Consider the following 12584-nt stretch of genomic DNA (forward strand, 5'->3'; position numbering starts at 1 on the left):
GTGCTACTAGATTAATCAGATGCACAAAATTAGACCTATGCACTATTAAAATGCTTGAACACACTATTTCTTATGACCGATGCACTATAACAAGTATTAGTGCTCTCAAAATGCTCATATGTGCTCTTTAACAATGCATAAGCACTATTATAACCAAAAACACGAAAACATAATGCATATGTGCTACAAGATCATTCAAATGCACCTAAACATTCAGATGGGCTATTTCAAGCTACACATGTGTTATTTCCTTAATGGATGTGCTATTTTTCTCCTAACTTAGGGTTTTAAATGCACTATTTCACTGCACATATGTGCTAAAAGAATGTTTGAATGCACTAAAAAATGCATATGCACTAAAAGAAAAGATAATGCACTATAATACCTAAATTATCACATCTACTACAAAAATTCACACAAAATTCATAAAAACTCAAGTACACATGCAAAATCTTAACGACAAAGGATCTCAAGGACTTATCAGGGCACCGTAGTCTACTAGATGCTCATGCCTATGACCCTACTTGAATCTATGCTCGTGTAAAGTAACCATCATCCTCACAAGCTCAGAGCTCCAAATTGCCAAATGTCAAATGAGAGTGTGAAAATGACAAGGGTAAATGCCCTTTTGACCTAGTTAACCCTCCTTAGGGGTTACTTTTTCACTCTATTTACCCAACATTAGAATTTTTTTTTCTCATTTTCATGAATTGGCTATTGTATTTAAACCAACTTGATCCTCTTTATCTGCCATGTATCGAATCTTTTAGAAATTAAATTGGAACTTCTTTAATTTTTGTCCATTCATTTTTTTTCCAATTTCATTTATGAGGGGGCATTATATCCATATCAAATCAAGGCATCAAATTTTTTGAAAAATAAAAAATGTTCTACCTCATCCAATATTTCAAACATCAAATAAAACCAGAGCATTCAAGCAAAAAAACATCGCAACATCAATTAAATCAACAACATTCAGATAACAAGCCATTGATGACAGCCAAGCATCATATCAACCTACAAAATGTCAAAATATCATTCACCAGACATTTAGTTATTAGAATTGGACCTAAAACCAGAAAATCAAACAATCTTTGAACTGATATGTTTCCCATATTAGCTCAAAGAGGGGCATTTGTAGACACCAAAAATTGGCAAAGACTTAAAACACCACAACTATGAGCAATCAATGTAAATTAAAGAGGGAATCAGTGGAAAACAATAAACTTTCAAATTAAGGATTACATTAGGTCATTAATTGATTAAATCATCTATCAAATTAATAAGACCTAAACCAACTTCGAAAGAGGAGAAAAACAATTCAAAATCATAAAATGAAATTCAAAAGGGAGAGGGAAAAAGACAAACTTTTGAAAATAAATGAAACTTTTATTAAATCAATAAATCCATTTATCCTCATAGAATGAAAATCCTCTTTTTATATTATAAAGAATTGAAAAAATCCACATTTATCCTCAAAATCAAGATCTTTGGACTCCTCCTCTTGTCTCTTATGAGACATTTTCAATTTCACCTCTATCCGCTAGTTAAAGGTAAAATCCAAATTCTTACACCAACCCCTTCTAAAATCCTATAAATAGAAGGAGAATTCAAGAGCAAAGGGACCCAAGTTTTAGGCATCTGCTTTATAGGCATATTCAGAGTTGTCATATTGAGCATATTAGCATTGTTATTCTAGCAAGTTTATGTTATTTTGATAGCATTTTAGCTTTCTTTTCATGTTATTTAGAATCATCTTAATAGATTTTTAGCTCATTGCATGTCCATTTTGATAGCATTCTAAAAGTTGTTACTCACATATAATCTAGATTTTCATCTTAGATCTTGCATTACATATTGGTAGATCTACATTATAAGCATATTGTCATTCTAGAACTATCACTAAACATGGGATGTTCATAGAGTTTACATTTTGACAATGATTTCTTAGGTTTAGTTAAGTTTGTTGTCATTTTATTTGCACTCTACGTTTCCATTAATAAGTGAATATTATGTGTACAATATGCATCAAAAAAGATATCTTTGATCTCTTGAAGTACCTTCTTTTGTTGATGTTATCTTCTTAATTCTTCTTGTTTGGTCTTCCTAGCTAGTAAATCTTACAAAATTTACGGAAACATAAACCATTTTGTCTATTGAAATCAAGAGCTTGATTATATTATTCAGTTGATTCATTTTAAGGAAACACAAAATCTTGGTCAAAATATTTAGGAGACATAAGTAGAGAAGTGTAGAGACAGACAATCTTCCTCAAAATAACCTCTAATAGGTGTCTTCACATTTTGAAGAAAGATTAAGAACCTTAGTGTGAGTCGGGCTTTGTGGCATCGCATGCCAATTGGATTGCAATAGCAGCCCATGTACACCATCCTCAAGAATAATACCTAATAGTTCACTTCACCTTTTCATTGAGAAATGTATATCGGAAGTGCCGACTAACATAGATGAAATGTTGACGTCAAGCTCAAATGCATCATTTTTGCCCATGCTAGTGATTGTTAAAGCTGAAAGAGGGAGACAATGTAGCAAGATGTATTGATCATGTAGAATCCATTGTTGTGCAATAAGATAGTTTGTGCAATAAGTCATAGCCCTTTGGTATGTAGAACCTATATTTTTGAGACCAAAAGGCATGACATTCCAATAATAAGTCAAGGAAAATAATCTTTTAGACAAGTTTTGTTAAGATCTTTGAAGTCGCTGCATACCTTGATAGACTTGTTTGATTTTGAAATAGGAACAATATTTGATATCCACTCATACATAACCAACTACTTTGATGAATCCAATATCCAATAATTTCTTTAATTTAGTTGTGACTAGAAGTTCTACACGGAGATGCATCTTTCTAAGTTTTTGTTTCATTGGTTTTACCCCTAGAGATATAGATAAATAGTGCCTTATAAGATTTGGATATAAACTTGACATGTCAGCATATGACCATGCAAAATTGATTTTTTTCGATCCAAAAAACTATAGAAATTTACCTCATTTTGATTTTGACAACAATACAGGTACCTCTAGGATCCATTGAGATTCTTCTATTCCAATGTTGATAGACATGCAATATTGGTTCAATGAGTATTTTTTATTGCTCTCAATATAAAAAATTAGGAAGAGTCTCAATGCTTTCATCTTTGGAAACCTCGGAGAGATTTTCACCCTTAGGTACATATTTTATTTTTACTATTTTTGGATCTAATACTATCATGGAGTGGTTTTTGGCATTAGATCTATTGGTTATTTTCATAATTTTACAACTAAAAGGATTGGCATTGTCACCAAAATAAGCTATGTCATTGAGTTGATTAGGAAACCCTTTCTTATGATCTCCCCATTGTAAATGATCTCTAATCTCAAGATAATCTATAATTCCATCATCATTTTGGAAAAAATCAAGTTTAGGAATAGAGGGTGAAAACCAGTCTATGAGTTTAGGATGTAATAGTGCCAAGGAATTTTTTGTGTCAAGTTCAAAGGCGGTAATGGTATTGATAGAGAAACTCTCAAGATTTAGGAATGTATTGACAAGGTCTATTTCCATAGTCTCATCTAAAATTTCTTGTTCATGATAAATCTCTATTTCTTCATGATTTTCATGATTAGCATAATATGGGATTAACGCTAATGAATCTGACTGAGAAATTTCTCCCTCGTGATATGAATTAATACAAGTCTTAACAATATTAATTTATCTTTAGTGAGAATAGCTAGTGCATCCCATTCATCAACATTGGAATCATTTTCATCAGAATCAGTATCCTCTTATTTATCTATGATTTCATTAAGAAATTTTAGTGTACAACCTTTTGTTTCCCTTTTGTCTCACATATTTGATCTAGTCTATATCCTATATCCTCTTTGCAAACCAATAGGTCCACTTCCTTTGTATCCAATTTTTACCAAGATAGCATATCCTTTTCCATAATGTGCAGAAGATGTGTTTTCATAGTTGATGGACTCTTGTTTCTTCTCCTTGTAGAGGAATTTCTTAGTATTTTTATAATTTTCTTCATCAATTAAAGTGCCTCAACATACAAAAATCCCAAAAATAGTAGTGGGAGGAGGTTCCAACAATTGTATTGCTATCAAAGGTCTTCCATATGATCTAGGAGATAGGGGTAAATCTATGAAACAAAAAGTTTTCCCCAAGGTATATTCTCCCATGCTTAGTTCTTCGACATCAATCTTCAAGTCAGAATGCTTGGAAGTAGATGTTATATATCTACGATCATGATTGAGAGATGTGGATATAACTTGGTTGTATGATATTATATAGTATATTGATGATTTCATGGTATTGTGATACTAAAAAGGATTGGGATCTCCTTTGATTGTAATCTCTTGTCCATGATGAGGGAATTTTAGAAACTGGTGAAATGTTGAAGGAACTACTTGCATAGAGTGATTCCAAGGACATCCTAGGAGAATATTACATGCTAGCTCCATATCAAGAACTTGACAAGGTAAATATTTGACCACAGGACCAATTCTGATAGGTAACGCAATTGATCCTTTGCATGCCCTTTCTTGTTTGTCATAAGACTTTATCATGATTTTTATGTTAGGATCTATATCATTTTTAGAAAATCCTAGTGTAAGGACTAGTTTTAGAGTATAGATATTCAAGCTAGCTCCTCCACCTATAAGAACTCAAGATTTTGATTTTATGGTTTTGTAAAAGTACTTCAATGTGGAGTGGAGAATTATGGTTTTGGTAAATGAAATTTGGTGTGGTCAAATATCCTACAATAGCTTGGAATTGATCATGATCTAGATTCATGGGAACTATGGTTTCTAAAAGAGACTTTTTAGGAATTTCTCTTTGTGATGTTGATAACTGCAAAAGCTCTAATTATGGATATCTAGGCTTGTGTTTTCTTCAATTGATCTAAAAGGTTGTATTGTTTTGACATCTTAGGTGTAGATTTTGGTACATAGAAAACTTTTTTTTAAGACATGGATCATTTAGATGAGACACCTTGTAGTGGGACCTTAGCTTGATTTCTAGTGGTGGCATTAACTTGTTTAAACTCATCCTTCTCATGAGAGGTAATGACATTGGCATAATATTGAGAAGGATCACATTCATATATATTGTTAATATACATGTATAATGTAGAATTATAACTGGCTTTATTGTCACTTTTATTTTTGGAAGCATTTCGTTTATCATGATATAGAAGTGGATCTTTGAATGTAGTATGTGTCTCATTTAAGGTATGTCTATTCTATGAATATTTACTTCACCACTATCAACTAAATCTTGTATCACATTCTTTAGCCTTTGATAGTAATTCATTTTATATCCCTTTTCTGTATGGAATTCACAATATTTATCATCATTACACCCTAATAGTTTCACTTTTGGTTCATAACCTTTCATTTCTAGAAGTGTTATAAGTTTCCAAGTGATTAACTTCCTTAGAGTTGATTCAAGAGATTTGACTATAGGAGTGAATTTTCCTTTCTTGGGTATGAAAGATGTTCTTTTGAAAGACTGGGTTTTTTTTTTTTTACATCTTGAGTATTTTGATTTGTTTGAAGAGTAGTAGATTTGTTTCCCAAATTCAATTTTGGTTGTGATGTATTGACATTTTGATTATCAACTACTCCATCACTCACAATGTTCTAGTTCTTATTTAGATTTTTACATTATTGATATTCAAATTATTATTGTTGAGATTTGAAGAGTTAGCATTGTCTTTTGCGTAAAGTTTTAGTTCTCCTTTTCAAACCATAGCTTCTTCAACCTTTACACCATTTTCAATGAGCTTTTTGATGTTTGGTGGACATTAAAATTGTACTTTATAACTTATGTCTAGTGTGAGGTTTTGTATAAGGATTGAGAATGATTCTTGGATATTTTGACAAAAGGTGACAATGCCTAAAGAATCAATTCAAGTTAACAAATACATACTAGTTGTAATATGCCTCCATTGTCCTCCTAAGCTTCAGGTTCCTAATTTGTGAGCCCTTAGATCTTGATCAGCTCATTCTTCAAGATGCTTCAAGGTTTTGGAGATTGTGAATTTTAAAGAAAAATCCTATCAAATGATCCTAGAATGCTAACTAAAAATGATGAAGATAGATGGACAAGAAAACTAAGATTCTAATGGAGATTGAATGAACAACAATAGATTTGACGTACAATTGCTTAATTTCTAAATTCTCAAATTGCTAAATTCCAATTGCTTGCAAATTCTCAATATTCTAATTGTAAGTCTAGGTCTAAGTCTAAGTCTTTTGTGTGGGAATGAGGGTTCCTTTTATAGGCTATGGGAGTATCCTAGCTTAGGTGGTAACAACTGACAATAGAGACATAATCTAGGATCCATGGATGGGTGAGATTGACCTGATTGAAGGAATTGAGAGAAATTAGGATTTAGTTGAGTTATGAGAGAAATAGTAAGAATAGGAAAGACACATGGTGAACATCTCATCTTGAGACTTCTTGAGAGGACTCTTCCATTAAGGAGGACTCCATGGAAAAGTGCCTCATGAGTCATTCTTGACTACATTAGGTGGATTGATTGACTCCAAGTTAGTAGAAGAAGTGGAAGAAGACTTTTTCATTGAGAGACATGTGTCCCAAGGACTATATCTCACAAGGCCACATACACTTTTTTGGTCCTATAAAATAGGACACATGGGCAAGGATAAATAGGATGATTTAATAATTAATTAAAATTAATTATTGGTGTAAACATGATGTGGCACATGACATGAATTAACTAGGTGCACTAATAGACCTACTCATTTAAGTGAATGGATAATTAAGCAATTTAAATAAATCACTTAATAGGATTATTTAGAAGACTTAGGATAGTGTAACTAACTTAGGTGAATTAGCTTAATAAATTAAATAATTTATTAATACTAATAGAAGATTAATATTAATTAAATCTTAAAATATTTTATTATTTACTTGACAAGTTTCAAATGTATACACACACGAAGGTGTGACCACCAATAGGAACTTAAACATACCATTTATTACCCTGAAATTTAACTAAATTAATATGAAGTGTTAAAGATAATGCTTGTAATGAAATAATGTTATTATTTATTTTAGTTGTGTAAAATTAATTATTATTTTTTATTTATTTCATTATTTTTGTATAAATTTAATTCTCCATAAAATAACTACTAGTTGATTTTAAACAAAATAAAAAACCAAATAAAAATAGAAGGGAAAAAACATTTACTTTTTCTTAAAATATAAAAAAATCTAACTTTCCGATAAATTTGATCCTCAAACATTTAAATAAGTTTACTTGTCAGATTGAGGAAGATTATTTTAATAAATAATAGAATTAAGCATTTCACATGTTAATTAAACTAAATAAAATATAGGTCTTTAAAATGAATTATAGCTAAATGTATATGAATAATTAAAAAAATACAATTATGTTGTATTAACATCATATCATTAAAATTTAAAAATATTATGTGTTTATTAATATCAACATTAAAGTGAAACATGAAGCCATAGAACATATAAAATGTTCATTTCTTTATTGGAAAAATATTAAGTGGTGGAGGGCTACCCTTAAATACTACACACTAAGAAAAAATTAAGCTTGGAAAAACTAAGTCAAGTTTGAGTAGAGTGGTGGAGTGGAGGACACACAAGAGCTTATACCCTAAACATGAAAAATTTCACATTTAAATGGAAGATATAGTTATAAATTCAAGGGCAAGTGGGCAACCTTAGTGTAGGACGAGCAAGGATGTCAGAATTCCTTCGAAGAGTGGCTCCAAAGGCTTCATTCATATCAAGATCCTTATCCCCTTCCATGTTCCACTCAAAACAATGAATGAGTTGAGCCAAAAGAAGGTTCATGGTTACATCGGCCATTGCTGCCCCTGGGCATCCTCTCCTTCCCGCTCCGAATGGAATCATATCAAAGTAGTCCTTACCTTTCACAACATCGACATTTTTACCCATAAATCTCTTTGGCTTGAATTCTAGAGGATCTTTCCATAGCAATGGGTCTCTTCCGATTGCCCATGCATTGACAATAAGCCTACTCTTCTTCGGAATAAAGTACCCATCGATTGTACAATCTTGGGTGGACTCATGTGGTACCATCAAGGGTGCAGGTGTGTACAACCTCAATGTTTCCTTCACCACACATTGTACATACTCCATGCTTGCTAAATCTTTCTCACATACAATCTTATCTTGACCTACCACAGATTTTATTTCCTCTTGCATTTTCTTGGCCACAGAGGAATTTCTAAGGATCTCGCTCATGGCCCATTCTGATGAAGTAGCGATAGTTTCAATTCCAGCCATGAACATATCCTGTCAAATTTATACAATTTTTAATAACAAATTATCATAACAAAAATATTACTTAAATAGAAAAGAATGACCACCCTTAAAAATCAATTACTAAAGAAAAAAATAAGCTTGCAGAAGTTTTGACTATTTAACACTTTTATCCTAAAAATCAGTCATTAGTGTGTCATGTTTACATCAATGTGATCCATAAACACCACACACTAGGTAAAAAATCAAGTTTGAAAGAAATAAATAACTTTGACTAGTTAACACTTTAAGTCTAAAAGTCATTGCTAGTATTTGATATCGATAGAAGATGTCACCCTTAAACATTACACAATGAAACAATTTAATTTTTGATGTTAGGCTTCTTTTTTTAAACTTAATTTATTTCATTATGTGATGTTTAAGGGTGACATCAGCTGTAAATATGGAAAAATAGGTCAATTTTGATTATTTAACACTTCTAATCTCGAAATCAGCTACCTACCAGAACAATGGCTTTGATATTTTCTTCAGTGATTGGCACTCCATCGAGGCTTTCCATTTCCAAGAGAAGATCAATGATGTCCTTGTTATAATCAGACTGCAACTGCCCCCTGTGCTGCTGGTGCTCCTCTATTATCTTAGTCACCACTTGATCGAATGACTTGTGCACCTTTTTCATGCGCCGCTTCACTCCTTGCAAGTCCAACCAGTCCAACCATGGAATGAAGTCCCCAATATCAATAACTCCTGATGTAATAGTCACCTCGGTAGCCATCTTCTTTATCTCCCCCACATGACCATCCTCCTCAGCAGATATCTTGGCCCCTGCCAAGATCCTCCACATTACTCTCTGAGTAAACGATGAAAACAAGCGGCTGAGATTAACCGGCTTCCTCCCTTGCTCAGACTTCTCCCAAACTGAACGAACGATTCGAAGCATTTCTTCCTCTCTAATACCACTGAACGACTCGATCCTCTTGCTATTCAGCAACTCTACAACGCACACCTTTCTCATGTGCCTCCAATAAGACCCATACGGTGCAAATATCAAGTCCTTGTTATTATAGCCCATGTATTTCCCCGCAGAAGTTGGAGGTCTGCTTGCAAAAATATTATCATGGGTTTTCAAAAACTCCCTAGCCATGGCGGAAGAAGAGACCACAACAGTTGGAAAGGAACCGAATTTCAACATCATGATGGGTCCATATTTCTTCCCAAGCTCGTGAAGATCACGATGGGGAAGCTTACTCAGCTGGAATAGATTTCCTACAATGGGCCATGCAAACGGCCCAGGGGGCAATCTCAACCCTAATCCTAATCCTAATCTACGTCTTTTCCCACCTTGCCCAACAAATCTATACAAAACACACAAGAAAACAACCAGTGCAGCTATTGCTGGACCGTTAAACGCACTGTCTAATTTTACTATGTTTCTTGCAAGGAAAGATATTGAAGGAAACTCAGAAAATGAAGCCATGTTGAACAAAGATGGAAGAGACTCAGAGAAACAAGGCATATTGATGAACAAGTTAGATGCATGAAATGGTCTCTCAATGCCCAATTTATGTTTGCCGTCATTTGTTTGCTTGTGTCTAAGTTACATACGACAATTTCAGTGAAATGTGAATCACCCTGTTAATCGTGTTAGCGAATCTTCAGATATGCGTGAAAGGTTTTTAAAATAAATGTCAAACTTAATTTCGTGAATAATCCATTTTATATGGAGGATAACCCGGTCCTGTTTAATCAGCTGAAGTCGTTGAAACTTATAAAACAACATCTAAATAGCAAACTAAATCGTATATCTTACCTAGCGGGCACCTGAGTTTTACGTTTTGGATTGCTATTTAGTCGCTATCAGTATCGGGATTAGCTATCATGTCGATAAAACAAATATAAATACACTTTCATATAGTGGCGTCGGCATAGCTTTCTTTCTAACAACGTGCTTTTCCCTAAGCATAACAGTCATGTTTCGTCACATTAATGCGTTGATGGCTTTATTTTAATATAATTAGTACGCCTATCGACTTTATTTTAATCTAATATTAATAATGAACAACTTGTCGGCGTAAACGTCGAATGATTCAACTGTTACGTCTCTCTATAGCGATTGCACCTAAGGCTGTAATAAAAATGCCGAAGAATATTATATTATTAGTATTTAATAATACACTATTTTATTTTTAGAATATATATTTTGTGGTATATAACGTAGAGGACAATAATGAGATTGTGAATGTGATTATATTTTGGGAGTCGAATAAATTTAAGATGCTAAGGTTTTCATTAAAGTTATTTAATAATTATTTTTCATCAAAATTTTCAAATATTGTGATTGGTTGCTAGCTATTTTCCTAGGGGTTTAGAGTATTTATAAATGAAATTAAAATCAGAAAATTATGATCAAAGGACAGCAATAGGTGGAGACATGTTTTACATTTAACAAGCAGACAGTGATAGGATAGACATGAATTACTTGTAGAATCCCGAAGTTCAAAGCATTTGTGTTTGCAATCACATTAGACATTTTTGCCAGCAACTCCCTCGTTTCACATGCCTAACATTATTGTTATAATTATTTAATTTTTAAGGTTATACTCAACATGATAGACATGGGGTAAATTGAAATCATAACTATTAAACTATATCCAAATGTTACCCCAAAATATACAAACAAAACACTGAAAATCAAACGTTATTGCAAATTAGTTTGTTGTTGAATACAAAATAAAAATTATTTGTAAAGCTGATTCTTAATTTAAAAAATTTTATTTTTAACTATAATTTTTTTTTGATAGGTTGATAATAATTTTTTTAAAATATAATTAGAAGGTATCATATTTCAATAAATAAAAATTAATTTCAAAAATTTAGATATTCTTAATTTTATTTTTAACTTTAAATTGTTAAATTTGTATTCACAGATTGTACATTAACTAATCATTTCTATTGATTTGTAATTTCAAAATCATACTTAAAAAATATCATCTGAATTTTTAACCTTACAAAAACTAAGAAAGGGTTATGCTTCAATAAAATATATAATAAGATTTTAATATATTTAATTTATTTCTACTCTATTATTTTAATTTATCCAATTTACTTTACATAAACATCCAAAAAAAAACTACCCTATTGTCTTATAGCTTTTTGTAAATCTAGATTTAAAATATGTAATTAAAAATATTTTTGAAAAATACATACTTTAAGTTAAAATATTAAAAAATACAATGTATTGTAAAAAAATAATAAATTTGTAACTTTTTATAATACAAAATGAAAACTAACTTAAATAATTTAATAATAAATGCAAGTAATTCTCATTTTTCTATTATATTGTCATTGCTAAAGAAAAAATTAAAAGTTTTGGGATAGCTATATTGTAATAATAGAAATGACATCAACATATAATTATAGATATAATATTAATTAACACTCATGAGTGGTAGTTCAAAAGAACCAATCTAAAAGTTGATTATTTGAAAATATTGATTAATATTCATAAGTATCACAAGAACCAATCTCTACTGAGAACTAATGGAACATTACAAACCATTCCTTCTTTACCAAGGTCTCCCATCTCAATATTGCTCCAACTCAACCACATTCAATAATAAAATTCCTTCAATGTTTATTTCCCCAATGCATGAAAGTATTTTCTTTTTTAGTCCCTAAGCTTAAAACATAGAGCATGCCTAGATCCTCCATTTTTAACAAAAGGCAAGGACTCTAGCTCTTCTAGAGCTCTTGTTTTCTAATTTGAAACTTTGTTTAGTTGTAAAGAAGCTTTGAGTGTAGCAGATGAAGATCATAGTAAAAGACATAAAATAACTAAATATTATTTTTCATAAAGACTATTTACAAATTGATGTAGCAAGTTAGAGTGATATAAAAATAAATAACTAAATAAAATGTTGGTGTGTAAACCCTATTTATGTGAAGCACTAAAGAGGATTTTAGGATTAATTAGCATTGCAGACCCATGTGAGTTTTTTTTTTTGGCTATAATCTATGGCATTCTACAATTCAGCAAATAACAAATCCAACAAAGGAAAATGACATTTAGAAGATGATAAAAAAACATAAAAGCTAAAAAATAAACTAGTAGGCAAGCAAATCATACCAAAAACCAATATAATTTATTAAAAAAGGATAAATAGATCAGAAATGTAATGACAAGGCATATGAGATTGGAAATACAACACATAGAAAAAACCTATTTTATTAAAAGGAAAGAAGATAATTACAAAATTTAAATCTCAATTTTTTTGGTATCAATGTA

General features: G+C 31.4%; 1 protein-coding gene across 1 annotated transcript; it reads right to left on the reverse strand.

The window, feature by feature from the left end:
- Positions 1-7714: 7714 nt before the first annotated feature.
- Positions 7715-9776, reverse strand: LOC149561297 (cytochrome P450 750A1-like). Its single transcript, XM_089823772.1, has 2 exons — positions 8802-9776; positions 7715-8332 (listed from the first exon to the last, which is right to left on the reverse strand). The coding sequence occupies exons 1-2, from the start codon at positions 9774-9776 to the stop codon at positions 7715-7717; spliced, it is 1593 nt and encodes a 530-aa protein (XP_089679898.1).
- Between the last annotated feature and the right edge of the window lie 2808 nt (positions 9777-12584).

The sequence above is a fragment of the Cupressus sempervirens genome, chromosome 4 (genome assembly GCF_028749045.1).
Source record: "Cupressus sempervirens isolate cs-2001-9-10 chromosome 4, ASM2874904v1, whole genome shotgun sequence".
NCBI lineage: Eukaryota > Viridiplantae > Streptophyta > Pinopsida > Cupressales > Cupressaceae > Cupressus > Cupressus sempervirens.

Excerpts from the sequence above, each read along its gene's own strand:
- LOC149561297 (XM_089823772.1), bottom strand. The coding sequence starts at position 9,776 with ATGGCTTCATTTTCTGAGTTTCCTTCAATATCTTTCCTTGCAAGAAAC. Across the intron at positions 8,333-8,801 it reads ATATCAAAGCCATTGTTCTG|GATATGTTCATGGCTGGAAT; the intron begins GTAGGTAGCTGA and ends TAAATTTGACAG.